Source organism: Gymnoscopelus microlampas, assembly GCF_963454915.1.
Source record: "Gymnoscopelus microlampas genome assembly, chromosome: 2".
Lineage (NCBI taxonomy): Eukaryota > Metazoa > Chordata > Actinopteri > Myctophiformes > Myctophidae > Gymnoscopelus > Gymnoscopelus microlampas.
Window position 1 is genome coordinate 24844892 of NC_139939.1, and position 18373 is coordinate 24863264.

At 39.3% G+C, this 18373-nt stretch overlaps 1 protein-coding gene across 3 annotated transcripts in view; it reads right to left on the minus strand.

The window, feature by feature from the left end:
- Positions 1-662: 662 nt before the first annotated feature.
- Positions 663-18373, minus strand: part of camk2d2 (calcium/calmodulin-dependent protein kinase (CaM kinase) II delta 2) — a 41891-nt gene continuing 24180 nt past the window's right edge. The window contains exons 10-22 of one of the 3 annotated variants that reach the window (XM_084074063.1): positions 18017-18139; positions 17742-17825; positions 16871-16913; positions 14229-14284; positions 12264-12323; positions 9988-10032; positions 8270-8318; positions 7658-7756; positions 6872-6892; positions 6389-6464; positions 4330-4424; positions 2492-2720; positions 663-2371 (exon numbers count right to left, since the gene is read on the minus strand). In XM_084074063.1, the coding sequence (XP_083930189.1) occupies positions 2368-2371; positions 2492-2720; positions 4330-4424; positions 6389-6464; positions 6872-6892; positions 7658-7756; positions 8270-8318; positions 9988-10032; positions 12264-12323; positions 14229-14284; positions 16871-16913; positions 17742-17825; positions 18017-18139 (984 nt within the window). In that variant the 3' untranslated portion in view covers positions 663-2367. The remainder of the gene's footprint in view (positions 2372-2491; positions 2721-4329; positions 4425-6388; positions 6465-6871; positions 6893-7657; positions 7757-8269; positions 8319-9987; positions 10033-12263; positions 12324-14228; positions 14285-16870; positions 16914-17741; positions 17826-18016; positions 18140-18373) is intronic. The other 2 variants (XM_084074061.1, XM_084074062.1) reach the window with 2 other exon arrangements.

Consider the following 18373-nt stretch of genomic DNA (forward strand, 5'->3'; position numbering starts at 1 on the left):
TACTATCTGTGTGCATTGTGACTGTACACTGTACCCCATCTCCTATTGTTCCACGACACCATATAGGTTCCATTCCATTATCTGTCTACTCTTTTGAGTTAATATGGGCTTCTCTTCCCTATATTTCTGGCATGAGTATTCAGCAATATTTAGGAATATTTTGTTTAAAGAAAAAAACAAAATGTTTATAGAATAAAATCATTATGCCAGTAAGCTAATTATCGAAGTCTTCAATCTCTGTCTCTATTTTATTGACCTCCTCCTCAGTGAACTCTCTTCGCTGATACAGATTTGCCTCATCAACAACCGATGGCATTGTTCATAGGCTATTCCAAAGCTGACTGACTTCTACACACCATGTCCATTTTCCCCTGGAATCACTGATTTTTAAATCATCATTCCATTTATACTTTGATGAAGTTCTCACTGTTGTTTTATTTGTTACAAATGATATTTGTTTAAATATATATATTTTACTCATTATGTTTCCTACCATTTTATTTAAATATTTGTTCTATTTCACTATTTTAGATGCTTCACTACTTAGCATGTAATAGCTGAACAATAACACAACCAATCATAACTTTTACTGTTAGGTTTACAAATCGCCTAGCGTAACATATTATTAACAGATCATAAACATATCTTATCACACCTTTTAGAACGATTGATTTATTTCTTAAACATGTTTACCCATCTATTGCCGTGCTGGCAACAATTTATACACACCATGTAACAAGTGGTGCATTGCATTGACATCATACGTTTTGTCAAAAAAACAAAAAACATTTGTTTATCATAGTGTCCCCTATAAATGAAGAGGGAAACCAAATGAAAGGAGAACAGCAACGATGAAGGAAACACTGGCATTGTTCTGTAGTGGAGAGAAGATCACAGACTTGTATAACACTGATCCTCCAGGAAGACATCTCCACACATCATTATTACTCTGTTTCAATCACCTCACTTATCCACTCTCCTGTCCTCTTCACTTTCCATTACTTCTGGTCTGATTGCAAAGGTTTTCTACCAAAGGCAGGTTCCAGACCTGTTGGCCAAACCACCAGACAGACACCTAATGCTTAATTTATATTCTGTCGTACAAAAGTGTTGGGCGCCAAAAATAGCAGATTGTTTATTTTTGGTGCACTGCGCAGTCATACGACAAAGTATAAATCATGAATGAAGGTACAGGCTAACCTTCTGCACATGCCTTTGCTGCATTTCTTCTCTGTATTACTGGCACAAAAAAAAGAAACATTAATAATGAGAAGAATAAAATGACAACAGAAATCCTACATACAGCCATAAGATACAAATACAAACATTATGAAAATGAACCTTTTTTCTTCTCATTGTCTTTTTACAAAATGTAAAGGGGTGCTTTGACAACCAGGAGCTGATTTGTCCTCTTCTTAGATATGAAGTCTTTATATTTATACTGAATATTTACCATAATTCTGTTATTGTTCTTAAGACAGTTCCATGATACTGGAGGACACTGGAAACATTGGAGACGAGACCGATGCACAACATTAACAAATGCAACAAACAAGTCAGTGATTCACAAATCAAACATAAGGTATTATAGTTTCATATGGTCTTACTCACAATAATCCCCCCATGCACTACACAATAGTCTTGATTTTTCATATATTACATATATGCTACATTCTCTTATTTCTTATTTCAATGATATAAAGGCAAACATATCTCAAAATGTAAGCTGATCTGCTTTTCTTTACAATTAAATTAGTATTGTGTTGAAATCTGACGATTCAAACAATATGACTTATCTCATAACAAACATAAATGTAGCTCATAAACTGAATTTACGTAAACTCTTAATTCCTCTGATACTGTAGCAAGAATAGCAATTTCAATGTTTGTATTGGCTTTTTTTTTTATCAACAATCACAATGTATATATACATCACCAGAACTAAAGCAAGCTCAATTTTAACATTCTGATCTTTCAAATGTTTCATATTGCACACACATAAATACACATAAAAATACAGAACTAATTTTCAGGAGAGGTTACAGTAGTAGATTTTAAACATCTCTATATTTAAAATGCATACCAAAACAGCTTTAAAAAACAGAAGAAAAAGAAAAAGAAATGTCATCAATATGCTCTTTTGATAATGTCCAAATATGGAGTGCTGCCACCCAGTGGTGGTTCGAATGATGTCCATTAATAAAATGTCATAACAGTAGAATGTATTAATACTTTTGTCCTGTGTGATGTCATGTCCTTGCAGAAGGGTCTGAGGTTGGGGTCAGAGAACAGTCAGGGGTTGGCTAGTTGACTGCTCTTCTTAAGATATCTGTTGATGGGAGTTTTCAATAGAATCTTCATATTCCATTAACTGCAAAGAACGGAAACATATAAATGCAAACATACTGCAGTGTCATACAGTGAAAATGTATATACATCATTTATGTAGTGAATAATCTAATCTAAATTTTCTGCTTTGTGTGTCTCTTACTGGGAGGGGACGCTGGGCGAGCCAGAACGATGGAAGTGTATGTTCTGCCACTTGCCATCACGGCGGTGCCAGACCCGGGTCTCCTCGGACTGCATGGTACGAGGCATGCCACTGCCGTCCATGTACTGGGTCAACCTGATGTAAGCAATACATGCTGCATTCTCCCCAATCAAATGCACATGAGGGTTCAGCAAGATGGTGTGCACAGGCTTGTTCCCTTTAGACAGGGCTGGAGGGAGAACAAAGAGGGGAGGTTCGAGGAGATGTTGGTTAGTGTAATCAGGAAAGACAAAACCAAATCAGACAGGTGCTGGATCCAGACATACTGTGTGAAATTGAGGACAGAAAAATCTGCACAAGTACAGTAGCTCCCATTGAAAATATTTAAAATCTGTCATTTGCCATCTATTTATCTGTCTTACATAAAACATGGATGTAGGCAATATAGTATAATCAAGATAATCAATGATACAATAGCCTCAATTGGGCTGACAAAGTGTGGTTAAATATTTATATAATATATGAAAAATATGATTACATAGTTTTTCAATACTCTAAAACAGTGGTTCCCAAAATGTTAAGCTCAAGACCCAAAAGAGAAATTTACCCAGAACCCAAACAAGTGAAAATAGCAGATCTACAAGCTCACAATGCGTCGCTTCGCACCACGTTGCGAGCTTGTGGATCTGCTATTTTCACTACTTCTGAAATCTTTTGATAAAAAAAAAAAAAAATATATATATATATATATATATATATATATATATATATATATATATATATATATATATATATATATATATATATATATATATATATATACAATTTGAATCCTGCGCCATGTCGGTTGTCAGTATGTATGTATGTAGCCAGTGTGACGTAATCTGACATCACGCCAGACGCGGCCCGAACGTCTAGCGTGACATATATATATATATATATATATATATATATATATATATATATATATATATATTTATAGGCCTATATATATATATATATAGGCCTATATATTTTTTTATGTAGGAAACGAAAAAAGGGGATATTTACTTGCGACCCATAAAAATTGGTCCGCGACCCAAACATGGGTCCCGACCCACTGTTTGGAAAACAGAGCTCTAAAACTCAAATGAGTGATGTGTGATATACTGTAGTGGTATTACCTAGTTAATCTATATCTTGGTGTTGGATACTGGACAACAGTAGGCTTGCCAACTGATTCAGGTTTCTGGGACATATCTGGTTTATCTGTGCTATTCTTAGCCAGACAGAGGACATTCTGCCATTTATAGCAGTCATCGTTAATTTCACTTGCTTTCACTCCACACGATCAGAGCCATACCCTTGGAGTTTATCAGTAAACAACCTGTATAATGTACAGCATACCAACACTATGAGACATTTATAAGCAAAAGAGTTTCCACTAATATACAACTTGCACAGTCCCCCTATGTACGTGCACACATGTAAAAACACACACATGCTGGAAAATGTGCACCATACCCATTAAATTAACCTTAAGGCATTGAGAGCTTGTATATGCTATTTTTACTGTTTAACTGTGGTTATGTGACTGTTTAAGGTTCAAGTGGTTAAGCTTGCAAGAATTAATGTGTCGCATTGCTTGTAGATCTGCTATAACACCAAAAAGATTTGGAGTAGAGGCAAAAAAGGAGGGGACTAGGTATAGCCCCGTGGGGGACTTTATGTGGTTAAATCATTTGTACTCAATGCATGTAATGAGTGTCAAGAAGATGACTGAAATAATATATACAACGATTTAAAAGAAAAAGTTAAGTCAACCTATAAGTTAAGTTTGTGGTCACAAAATAACTCACCATTCTCAAAGTAGAAGCGGTGGAAGTCATGACCTTCCACCAGGTTACCCAGGGCCTCTGGCTCAAAGGAAGTCAACCCAGGATCACAGATCTTCCTTTAAGAACAACAATAAAGACAGAAATCAATATATATCGATATATTTGAATATTTCAGACAGACGGGTTCGAACTGTAAGCATGATCATAGAGTCATGGTTGGAGCTTGCCTTTCCAGCATATGGGTGCAAAATACTGAAATCATATACCAAACAATGATATAGTTTCTAGGTACAATTATAAATACAAGCATAGTAATATTACAGTGTAAAGGATTTACTATTATGCAATAGGAAAGTGCAAATAACATTTCTTAGTCGGCCTAACTTTGTCCGTACAAATATTTCTAGTTACTTATCTTTCAATAAATAGGAGTGCAAGTTGTGAGAGATGCTTCTTGCTCATAGCTACGACATAATACGTCTTTGTTTGCTCACTGCCTGCGCTAATAATATTTTAACAACACAAGGCTTCCATTTCAAAAGCAAACACATCTATTAATCAGACCACTTGAATGTATGAATGATTATCTGTCAGCTGCATGCGCATAGGAAGTTCTGTTCACCTTATTCCTGGCCACGACAGACCCATATCAACAGGTTTCCTGTTTACCAGTGTTGCCATGTCTACTTATATTAAGCAATTTTGGGCTTGTTTTTAAAGTGTAGTTGCTTATTTGTTTTTAAACCAGTGGTTCACACTTTTATTTCATGTCAAGGACCCCAGATTAATATGTATTTGTCCGCAGACCCCCATCTGAAAATATTTTGTGCCAGGGACACCCATACAAGATTTGAGTTAACAAATATAATAAAAAATATTTCACTTATTTTTCCCCCAATATTTTTGGAAATAGCAGATCTACATGACACGTTGTGAGCTTGTCTTGTAAATCTGCTATTTTCAAATAGCTGGTAAAACGTGGCCTAGTCGCTTCTTTTGGGCTTGTTTTCATAGACCAGGCCGCTTGTTTCTCTTGCAAAATCTGGCAACACTTCTGATTGCATTACACCTGCAGTAGCCCATAGATATAGAAACCTAGATACCTCATTGGCCTCTGCAGTTCGTTGGAGCGACCCGTTTCGTATGGTGCCGCCATATTTCCGGGGGGTACAGGCACTGGCCAATCACAGCGTGTTGACTACTGGCCAATCACAGTGCGTCTTTTCCAGGACTTGTCAGAATCTAGTTGTCCCGCCCCCACCTGCCTCTGATTGGCCTACTGAACGCCCCCCTTCTGTGACGCACGCGGAAATTTCCAGCTGCCCTGCAAGGAAGCGGAAGCGCGCCCGCCATACAGACGCTTCAGAGCCAGAGGAGGCGTCTACCTTTATATGTCTATGCAGTAGCCTACTAGGGAGGAAGTGGACTGATATTGGATGAAGCTGCACACAGAGAAAAACTCAATAGCGCCACCCTGTAGGGGGCAATTGCATCGCCCTGGAGAGGACAGCACCATGAAAAGCAGCTAAAGTTCTCGTTCTTCTTTGTGTCTGTCTATCGATTTGTTCCGTCAGTGATATTTTTAATAACGTGGTGCATGGCCACCGGCCCCGCACGCCTGGTACACACAAAACCACACTGAATGCTTTCTTTTTCTCCCAAATGAAGTGAGCGTGGGTCGGATTATCACTTAGCGTTACCTCCCACATGTAGGTAGCAGGTTATTCAGGGTAGAAAGAGCGTGGAATTTACCACAGCCGTACTATGTGTTTGGAAAGCTCCAATGTCAATCATACCAGCTACACCAGACACACTGATAGCGTGAGCCCCGCGTGACACATATTATTGTGGTTGCTGCAGCAACAACGACATGCCATAATCCAGACATATCTATATCTATAATCTAAAATATGCACCCTAGCCAGCAGTATATTTGGGGAGGCCTAGCCTCCTCTAACCTCCATTACCCACCGCCCCTGAACAAACTGTATTCTACAGGTTTGTCTAGATTATTGGTCATGGGTGCCTGGCACCCAATGAAGCTCTGCTTATGCGCAGACAGGAAGGTAGAAGTACTCACGCATATGACTCAAAGTCTCCATTGTTGATCGACTCAATCAGCTGCTCTGTGACTTTGATAATTTCCTGTTTACGAGCTATAACAGACAATCACAGACATCATAAATTAGATATCACACATTGTGGTCAGAATGACCAAATATTAGGCTACTGTTTTTCAGGCAAATGTAAGTCTGAGTGCATGTTAAAGTAAATTGATTTGGAGCCAGTTTCAGACGGGAGCTATTCTACAAAGTAGCAGTATAGCAATGTTATTAGAAATGGAGGGCACATATTTTTGTTATTAATGTCTTGAGTTTTAATCGTAAATAACACAAAAATAGAAATCTGTGCCTCCCATGACTAATAGCCATACCAGGCAAGGAAAGTAGGATGATGCTTGTTATTTCACCCAACAGAGCACCTAAAAACCAAAAACAAACCAATGCTCAGATGCAGTTGCTTGCTACAGATGCGGTTTTAACTAAGAGATGTTGACAGTTACCTTTATTGTTATTGGTGCAGGCTGGGGGATAGCGAAAGAAATGACTTATCATTTGTCCAGAAAAAAGACATGAAGTAATTAATCATTACCTCCATTACAACCAGAAAAAAACGTATAATTATAGTCAAGAGTAAATTAGGGCCTTCAAATGTAGTCTAACATTTATGTTAGTATCTGCTGTTGCATGCTTATGATATGTTACACATGAGTAAAGTGTCGGTGGGGATGTGTTCTAATCTAGACTGTATGAATCAGTGCTGAGGTTATTCAGAACAGAATGCTAATAGAAGACTGAGGAAGTCATCTATATCTTGTCTTCAAACCAAATTATACTGTAGAAAGAACCCAGAGTGAGGACCAGGGACAGCAGAACTTGAGAGGTCAAAAACAGAGGTTTGAGTTAATTAAACCCACAGGGAAGGAATATGATGGTATTCAGTGCATCGGGAATACTATTCTCTAATGTGCAAAAAACATGGTGTTTCAGTCACTTGGAATTGGAATTATTTTTCAAGTGCCTCTTACAATGTCACAGAGACCGCAGAGGCTAATATTAAAAGGAGACACATTTAAAGATATTCTAGGTGTCTCGTGTGGCTTCTAGAGTCATGTATAGGGTCACGGAAGGACAAAAAAAACTGGGAAGATCACGTGATAGCATCACACCAATGACACAGGGCTTAAAGGACAGTTTGACAGGAGAACATCAGTCTCACGAGTGACTGAGAACAGGGTGCGGGGGGTGGGGTCAAGGCAGGGTCTCTGTCCCACTCAGGATGGACTTACTCTGGACTGAGGACGTGGGACTCTCCAGGGGCTCAGACATCTGTGAGGAACGGCCTTTCGAGCTCAAAATACTGCTCACTAAGCTACCCAGACGAAAGGCTGAAGGAAGTTGTGTAGGTGGATGAGTGTCAGGAGAGTGCGGGTGGGTGAAGTATAAGGAATTGTGCAAGTGCGTTTATGTGAGTGGAAAAGGTAGGCAACGGATCATGAATTAAAAGGATATTCCCAATGAAAAAGGGGGGGGGGGAGAAAAGTGTTTTAGAAAGAGAAACAAGAATGAGAGGTTGTGTCATACTCAAAAACAAAAACCGGTGTCAGGCGAAATCAATCTGTGTTATCAGTATCGGTATAACTGATTCTAGTGTCAAAGGGTAAAAGTCAGAGGAAGGGGCGAACGCAGTGGATTATATTTTGCGAGGTAAATTGGCAGCAGTAGTTAATTTTACAGTTACTCAAAATAAATAATTAAGAGATGCTTTAGGTTAGTTAAGAGATATTCATGCCTTTCAGAAAAGGTGAATGCGTTCAGATTTTTATGAACATACTTGCAGCCTGAGTGAGAACTATAAGTGAGTGACAAAAGCTGAAACCGAGTGCAGACAAGGAGCCTACCTTTTACATCTTCATCCTCTATGGTGGTATTAGCACTTTCAACGGACTCCTGAAGGATGAAGACATTGAAGGATGTTATATGCATGTGTGCATGTGCATGTATAGTGATGACAGAACTGAATTCACATTATGTAGTACAGTATGTTTGGACACTGAATTAAAGGTACAACATGAAGAATAAAAATGTAACAAAATACTGTATAAATAATGTATAAAGCTGTGTTTTATACTGATACAATATGTGCAATGTTGAAATACTGTATTATACTGTAAAATAGTATTATTACAAACATTTAGGATTAGTAAAAAAAAAAGAGCGAAAAAGTGCTCCTCGGAGCACAGGTCTCCGCCAGGTCAGGTAGGCTATCGTGGCCTCCTGGTGGCGCTATAATAGGCCAATGTGAAAAGAGTGCCATTTCTTCTTAGGCCTTTGATGGCAATCGGACACTGCATTCATGAATTGAGGCATTTTGTTTTGCTAAATTAGACCTGCTGGTGGCGCTATAACAGGGCAATGTGGAAAGGGTGGCATTTCTTCCTCAATGTAGTGCGAATGTGCGTGCAAAGTTTCACCGCAATTGGCCGCTGCGTTCATGATTTGCGGTGAGTGAGTAATATCCAAACATGTGTTTTACATAAGTCGGACTCCTGGTGGCGCTATAAAAGGCAGATGTGAAAATGCAGGGCAAAAGTTTTTCCTTGGTCTCTAGGAGTGCACATACAAAGTTTTAAACAGATTGGTGCAGTACAGGTAACAACACGAATCGGCTTGTTACAACGCCACCATGAGGCTGATTTGAACATTTTAAAGTGGCATTTCTTCCTCTGCCTGGTGGGAATGTACATGCACAATTTCACGGAAATTGCACACTGTGTCCATGATTTGAGGCATTTTGTTCAAAACGGAGCACTCCTGCAAACTTTGGAAGCCATTCTTAGCCAATCAGGATGGAATATGAAAAATCGTATAATGACCATAGAGATACTGTGTACCGATTTGCGTGATGTTTGGACAAAAAAGGAGTACTGTCAAAAAAAGCTATAACAGGCCCATGTGAAAAATTTGGGGCAGAGATTCTAAATTGGCATCCAGGGAGTGTGTGTGCATAGTTTCGCTGCGATCAAGCCAACGGTGCCAGAGATTAGCTGTTCACAGACAGACGGACACACGGACGGACAGACACACAGACACACGGATGGACGGACAGACAGGGTGCAAAACATACTCTCTCGCCATGCCTTTCGGCCTGGCGGAGACAATTATACATTACTTTATATTATATTATACTTTAAAGGATATTATAGCTCAACATTCTTTCTTTCTGTTCTTAAATATGATTGGGCTGTTTTTTATCTACTAAAATGGTTCCACCATTATTTTTGTACTCTTTTTTCACATTTTCATGTTCATGTTTCATGTGGCATAATCCATTACTCTGACTTTCCAATTCCTAAAAACTGATTTTAACATTTCATGGCATGCAACAAAGAACAAATAATATATAATAATAAATTCAGGGGGGCTTGCCCGAAGAAGAGGGTAGGACAAATGTGACAATTAAATTAAATGCTAAGTATGGTATAAACAGTTTTTTCAAAACACTATGATACATTATGTACATTATTAAAGCAAATTAAATATAGATGCACTGCTATATGCAGCCTGAAATGAACACATTTGAAATAGAAAACTGTGTGTATTATTATTATTGTAATACCTTGTTCCCATCTATTGGATTATGGATCACAGTAGTCTGTGGTTCCTAGAGAAAGAAGTACAGATGGAACACAAAGTGTGTAAAGACACGACTTACGAACTGCAGAAAATCTAAGAATAAACAGTGAGTATATACTGTACACAGTGGTGTGTTCTAGGTTTTCTTCGGAGGGCATACTTAATTATTCCCCCGCACATGCGCACATATGTATCGGCACATGCGCACGTATGTACGCGCGTGCGTGGTTGCCGAATGAAATACCCGCTCTATTGTTAGGTAGTTAATGTGTGAATTACTTCAAAACTCTAACGGCCAGCGGTCATTATCACCTCAAGACAATAGCCACACATAAGCCTTCACCTCAGACGGCACATTATCACATGAAAAAGGCTATTTGAACTGAAGTTTAAATCTGTGCTGCCCACAGCCCCTCCTCCTGTGTATCAGATACACTTTCTCGGATATTTTTTGGATGGCTACGCTTGGCTACAAACTGTTTCTGCAGGTCACACTACGTATATAGTGTAACACGGTAGAACACACCACTGACTGTACATATATGAGTAGTGTACTGTACTGTACTGTAAAATATACTGTGCGTGTGCGTGGTTGTGCAGTCAATGCATGCGTGTGTGTGTGTGATATTCATCATGGAGTCTGAGAGTAAAGTAATTCCTGGAGAAAATAACAAAGCTCTTAATTATTTCATTCTTTCTCTCTTTCTTCCCTTATGAGTTTGCTTTTCATCCTATGTGATGCTGACAGAATGTCTTACAGTCTCTGTTTCCACTGATCAGTCTTCTTCCTCAGATGTCTGTGTCTCTGTGTGTGGACAGAGCTTAAGTGGAATCGATTCTGATGACAGCTTAAACTTCTAATCACTCACCAAGATTACACTAGATTATAACATCTGCCTCAGTGTGTGTGTGTGTGTGTGTGTGTGTGTGTGTGTGTGTGTGTGTGTGTGTGTGTGTGTGTGTGTGTGTGTGTGTGTGTGTGTGTGTGTGTGTGTGTGCGCGTGTGCGTGTGCGCGCGTGCTTGCGTGCGTGCGTGTTCATGCGTAATCAACATGGAAACAAATGAGAGCACAGAAAGCCTTTGACATCATGCAGATCAAAAGTCACGTGACTTTGCAGGCAAGTCAGCAAACACCAGGCGTAATTCAACTGACAGTCATGCACACTGACATAACAAGTCTATAAGGAGCCATTGTTACACTCCTGCCATGCACATCCACAAAGCCTTAACAACACAAAGGCAGAGAAACTATTTGTCATGAACTACAATGTAAATGTGTAAAAAGGTGATGTGCAGGTCAGACTGACACTGCAATCTGAGATAAGCACACACAGCAAAGGAATGAGTTGAGGAAGGAAGGGGGAACCGTTCTGTAGAAAACGAGATGGGATGCTGGTGGGTTCGAGGTAGAGGCTGCCCCTAAGTAACTGTTTTGATTGATTGATCGATTGATTGATTGATTGATTGATTGATTGATTGATTGAATACTTTATTAACAGTTTGCAAAGACAAGCACAGGGAAGTACAGTTCAATACAAGGTCTGTTAAGAGGATTTTAAACCCAAGATGTTCAGATGTCTATGTAAACATTATGTCTTATGCTCAGCTGTAGCAAGTAGGCTGGAGCTGGGCCATGCTGCACCGTGGCAAAAAGCCTGTACGCACTATCATAATTCATTCAGGGATAACCTAACCGTGAGTTACATAGATGAGAGTCTGTGGCACTCATCATCATCACATACAAGTGGCTCACATATTTAAAATCTGTGCGCATCTTCTCAAGCAGCCAATTCAAAATTGTGATTCTAATTTGATCAGGTTCTAAGACTGAGACGCTGTAAGACACGCCCTTGCTGAGCGGGTAGGGTGAACCTGTACCTCGTCCTTGGTGGGGAATGGGGGAGTGAGCTGCAGGGATTGTATGGATCAATGGTTCTCAAAGTGGGGTCAGGGGCCAGGGGTCCTTGACAGCGTTCCAGGGGGTCCCCAGAAATATGAGTTAATATAGCATCAAAATCTGTTAAACCACTTTAACACTATACACATAGAGCATATAGTGTTAAATGTATTGTTGTGATTTTCAAAAAGTCCTGAATTTTTCTTTTAAACATTTAGAACTTTTAGAATATTTTAACAGCACAAATCTTGTATACAAGACCCCCAAATGAATTTGGGGGTCACTGACATGAAAACGTTTGAGAACCACTGGTGCAGATGGGGGGGGGGGGGGGGGGGGTGGTGAGGTTGTGTATGTATACCAGTGCAGGGGCAGGGCCTGTGTCTTTAGGACTGGTCACTGTGTTGGCTTTGTTGTTGACCTGCAGGGGGCAGTGTAGAGGGAACATGACGCAAACACACACCCACAAACATACAGTACATATCATTCACGCACACGCACTCACATCTCATGCAGCCCCAGCTAAGTATCTTTCCAAATAAAATTCCTTTTCATGTGCCCTCAATGACTCTGTTTTAAAGGTGTGAGCTGTGTGGATCCTACTGTTCTTAACAAGTCCCTTATGAAATCTGCCGAAGGTCGTGGAAGAGGTTAGAAAATAGGGGCAATTATTGGAACACTGAGTACAATTCTGAGGCAGTAACTCGTGCAATTATATAAAAGGCTACCTTAATTCACTTGAATCCCTTAATGCTACCTTATTTTTCCTTCTCTTCAACGACTTATACATTTGAATGATGTTTAACTGGTCACACACAGCTCAAAGAAATCAAAGTCATTGTACCTCTATCGCCAAGGAACAGATGTGCATATGTGATATTAATTCACAGAGTGTACATAGAAGTCTAATATGAAATTAACTCTCATCTCTCTCACTCTCACTGTAGATATCATATACAGACACACAGTCTAGCACACAATTGTTTGCACAACAAAGTCTACATATTGTACATGTGCAGATATGTGCACACACAAAAACTCAGACAAACACACATTCATGGACACATTCATGGACACACAGAGCCACTCCTACAGTGCTGGTTTCAGTAATACATGGGTGTTCATTGAGGATTTAAGTGCCAACAGGAAACGAGAGGCATGTACATCATAGGAAAGATAGAGATGAAGAAACACATCATTTAAAAAAAAACATCATCAAAAGAGGATTTATTATTCTATAAAGACACTAACACAGTTAGTGTGGAGTCTGATTCTAAAACTATAGCTAACATGATGACCATAGACTTTTTTCACGGCAGCCATATTGACATTAGGCCTGTCCCTGTCTATAGTCGACTAATAGTCGACTAATGCAACACCCCAAAATTTAAAAAAACGACGAGGAAACGTCAGGCAAAGAGTTAAGAGGGCAAAGAGTGAGCAAATATGCAACAGAGCAGCACCCTACTCTGTTTGACCCGAATGAACCTTATTTAGTATCATCAGTACCACCGGTGAAGGAAGTAACATTTCACAACTAATTATGTCAATTTGGCTGCTGTGAAAAACATAATACTGTACAAACATAGATACCGCATTGGCCGTTGCAGTATATTGGGTGAATGCGGCTGCCGTATTGGCAGGGGCAAGCCATGCATCCTAATGCACGTATGCTCCATGTATGTCTACTGAAGCAGGACATCTCTCCACAATTAGTTATGAAAAAAAATTAGTTAACATAGCGTCACAATCATTTTAACCACTTAAAATAGCAGATATAGCAGATGTAGATCTGCTATTTTTGAAAAATCTTGAAACTATGTGCAAATCTTTGACTATATATATTTTTAAAGCACATTTTTAATTCAAATCTTTGCTTCTGGGGGTCCTTGGCACAAAACATTTTTAGAAGGGGGTCCACGGCCAAATGTATATCAATTTAGGGGTCCTTGGCATGAAAAAGGTTGAAAACCACTGATATAGGATACTTGGTTAAATCAAAATACAAAATAGAAGAATGTTTTAGTCTCAGGTGACTTATATACAACTCAGTTATATTTCTTTACTTGCAGTGGAGTTATGGCATGTTGCCCCAGCCCATATGGCGGCAACGTTGATGTACAATCCAGCGGCCAGTGCAGCGTCTACGTATAATATGTCTATATGGGGAAAAGGGCCTATTTCCCACTGCTAGGAATGACTGTCCCTGAATGATGATGTCATGGCTGCACGATGCCCATTCAACGAGGCTCATCAGACACTGAACGTTGCATCCAATTTGTGCAAAAGACAGAGAAGGTTTTCACCTCTGTTAAACTCAACTCACCTTGACTTGAGACACCAAGTCTGCAGTCTTGTTCTTGTTGAGCAAACTCTTGGCTGCTGTAGATGGTAATAAAGAACAGATATGTCGTCGTCAGAGTTCACATTAGATACATGTAAACCTAGGGACACTCTACCATGCAATCAGCATACAAGCCTTGTCTTCCTACATCAAGACACAATGCAAATGCAACAATCTCTCTGTGCAGGACATTCAGGGCTCCGCATTAGGGGTGTGTCGATATATCGTCCCGCGATATATCGCGATACGTTTTCGTGACGATATGTATCGTTTTGGGGGAAAAAATATTGTTTTGCAATAATAATAATGCAAAAACAACAAAAGTATTTGTTTGCATTTGCTTTTTTTCCCCCCCCAGATATTTTCATAATAAAGAAAGTGCCATATATCGTATCGTATCGATGTTGTGAGCCCAATATCGTATCGTATCGTATCATGAAATTATCGGCACACCCCTACTCCGCATCATAATCCGAGTTGCTACAGGTGGTTGGTTCTGTGTGTATTCAGTAAGTGATGACAAGGGTGTTTGAGGTGCAAATACATTCTAATGCAACAGCTGCAGGCTTATTCAGCCAACAAACTCTCACTGTGTGATTATTTCTTCCGTTTACGGACCTGTGCAGCACATCTGCACACATACCTGTAGACATGCACCTACTAGCACGCACTTCTCTCTATGCCTTCCTGTTCTCTGCCCGCTGTCACTTACCCCTCCCCTCCACATGGGCCCCCCTTCTGCCTCTCTCTCTCTCTCTCTTTTACTGAGTCATTCTGTATTTAAATCATTCCACTGAACAGTGCATACATTGCATTAGCATGCATTTCATTCAAAATGTAGGTATCCTTTATTGCAAGCATTAACATCCTATGTTGTAAACCTAACACACACTTTTCTGAGTACAAAACAACTAAGTTGGCATGCATGCATCATCATCTATTAGAGGGAAAGTACCGCCAGACATCCGGCTGGGTACAATCCCACCCTCATCTCTGTCATTCAAGAAATCTTACCTCAAATGGTTACCACATTCCAAACAAAAGGAAAGAATATTGAAAAAAAAGGAAACAAAATGATGAATAAAATGCTTTATATAAGTAAAAATAAATATACTTGAAGTAACCCCAACAGATGACTAGAGCTCATGAAAAGTTAAAGTAAAAGCAAATATTCTAAAGGGGATATGTATACATGCAAAAAGTAGAGAAAGTGTGAGCAAGGGAGAGAAAGGGAAAGGAATGAATTTGCCTACAATGTTAATATCAAGATTATTTTTGTTTCACCCTTTTTACCTCTGTAGGAGGTGAGACGTCTAGAAATGGGTCTGTGTGTGCATGCATGTGTTTGACCACATTTATTGTGCACACTGCCAGTAGGACAAGTAAGTACCTCTCTGCATTTTCTTTTTCCCATGTGTTATACCTTTTGAAATGTGTTACATCTTTAATTCAATGGCGGCCTGATCGGGCTGAGACCTTGCCCAAATAATAAGTCACATGTCATAGATATGTCATAGATGACTGACATCATAGACTGGCCTCATGCAGTCTGTGATCCACATGCCATTATTATGTCCAGTCTTGTTTACGTTAGGCCCTATTTATCAAGTGCTTGGTATAACAGTGACAAAATAATCGATGGGGCAATTACTGTCAAAACCATGCTACTTTTTGAAAACAGGCAACTCACAGTATTGTTTGACATGTTTTCATAAATGGTCGGAAACTTAATAGATTTATTTACTTTATTTTGTTGTCACGCAAATCTGTTCTCTCGGCTCTTACTTCACTGCACAAAATGTTTGTGGGTCTTGGGCCTAAATTATAAACGGCATGAAAATGTTTGAGAACACCTGGCCTAAACAATTGCCCGATCAGACTGTGTTTAAGCCAGTATGAATATGCAGGAGCATGGTATTTCTCTCCATTTTAAAAACTATCAGTATAGTTTAATGCATGTACGTATGTATGCAGTGGTGGAAAAAGTACTCAAATTCTTTACTTAAGTAAAAGTACCAATAATGCAATATAGAAATACTCTGTTAAAAGTAAAAGTCCAGAATAAAAAAATTACTTAAGTAAAAGTGCAAAAGCATTGGCATCAAAATATACTTATATACTGAAGTACCAATAGTAAAAGTACTAAAATATTTGAAATTAGCAGATCTACAAGCTCACAACGCGTCGCGATGTGACACGTTGTGAGCTTGTAGATCGGCTATTTTCAAATCGCCTATGTATAAAATAGGGCTGAAGTGGTTAATGTATATTTTATAATATCATAATTTATATCTGAAAAGTAACTCGTAACTAAAATTTTCAAATAATTGTAGTGGAGTAAAAGTACAACACTTGCCTCTGAGATGTAGTGGAGTAGAAGTAAAAGTATTGGAAATTGGAAATACTCAAGTAAAGTATAAATACCTCAAAATTGTACTAAGTACAGTACTTAAGTAAATGTACTTAGTTACTTTACACACTGTATGTATGTATTATAAATTATGGGAATCAATGTTTTAATAAGGTCTAGGCTGAAAAACAACACCCTTAAGTCAATAGAAAAAAGATGACATCAGTGCTAAGATGCCTTTAGGAATCAATGCCTAAGGCAGTTATAGACATACCTGAAAAGTTTCGCGTGACCAACAGAGTGGTCAAAATGACTCCCTGGAGTGACAAAAGAAAGGATAGAGAAGGAAAGAAGGAAGGGCGGGAGGAAGGAAGGAATGAAGGGCAGAAAGAAACAGAGGTGTTAAGTAACAGTAAAATGCTAGGCAGAAATAAGAGAAAGATCAGCCATTTAATGTAGTTCAAAGCAAGAAAGAGGGAAACAGAAGGAACTTGGCGGTCACGTTTTAGAGAATAACCTTGAAGTCTAGAGCAGTGGTTCTCAACCTGTGGGCCAGGGCCCACTGGTGGCCCGTGAGGATATTGCAAGTGGGCCCCCAAATAATTGCCAAAACACTACGATTTACATGATAATTATAATGTCAAATCATTTATGTAAAAAAAAAAAACCTTCATGATATGTTTTCTTTAAATCCAAGTGTTACAAATCCTTGTGATACAAAGAAATGTATAGTATATTGATCTAACACACTCGATCGATTGATCATTAAAATAAACATGCTCTGAAAATGCACACAGCCCACACATCTGAGGAATTAACACTAAGTGGTCACTGGTCAGATGTGAAAATATCCAAAGCGAACGCTTTGGATATTTTCAAGTGGAACCTGGTCCAGAAAAGGTTGAGAACCACTGTTTTAGAGAATAACCTTGAAGTCTAGAGGGAGAGCTAACGCAGAGAGAGAATGGAGAAACAGAGAGAGAGAGAGAGAGAGAGCGAGAGAGAGAGAGAGAGAGAGAGAGAGAGAGAGAGAGAGAGAGAGAGAGAGAGAGCAATAGAGAGAGATGTTGAGGATGATGATGAAGAAATGGGTTACTTAGCTAGAGTGAAGGTGAATTCAAAGGACACACTGACAGTAGTCTCACCTTGAGTTTTCTTCTGGCGTTGAACTTCTTCAGGCACTCTACAGTCTCCTGCCTGTGCATCATTGAGGCTACAGTGGACCGTTGCTGCAAAAGAAAAGAGAGAGGGAGTAAAGTAAAAACAAATAAATAAAGAAAAATAAAGAGAGTAAAGAAAAAATCAAAACCAAAAGAGAGTAGAAGAACAGTGTGTGTGTGTATATGTGTGTGTGTGTGTGTGTGTGTGTGTGTGTGTGTGTGTGTGTGTGTGTGTGTGTGTGTGTGCATAAGCCACATACAGAGATCCAGGGGTGTTTGAGTGCCTCTGTGGAAGTAATGCGTTTGCTAGGATTGATGGTCAGCATCTTGTTGATCAGATCTTTGGCCTCAGGAGTGACGGTGTCCCACTCTGGGGACGGAAACTGTCAGGAACACATATTATACATATAGTCAATAATACATTGTCACGTATCAGTGACACCTGTCAGTAAATATGAAAAGAAACATAGCATAGGGAGGAAAGGATGACAAGAGAGACACTGACAAGAGCGAATCCTTTAGTGTGCGCGCGTGTGTGTGTGTGTGTGTGTGTGTGTGTGTGTGTGTGTGTGTGTGTGTGTGTGTGTGTGTGTGTGTGTGTGTGTGTGTGTGTGTGT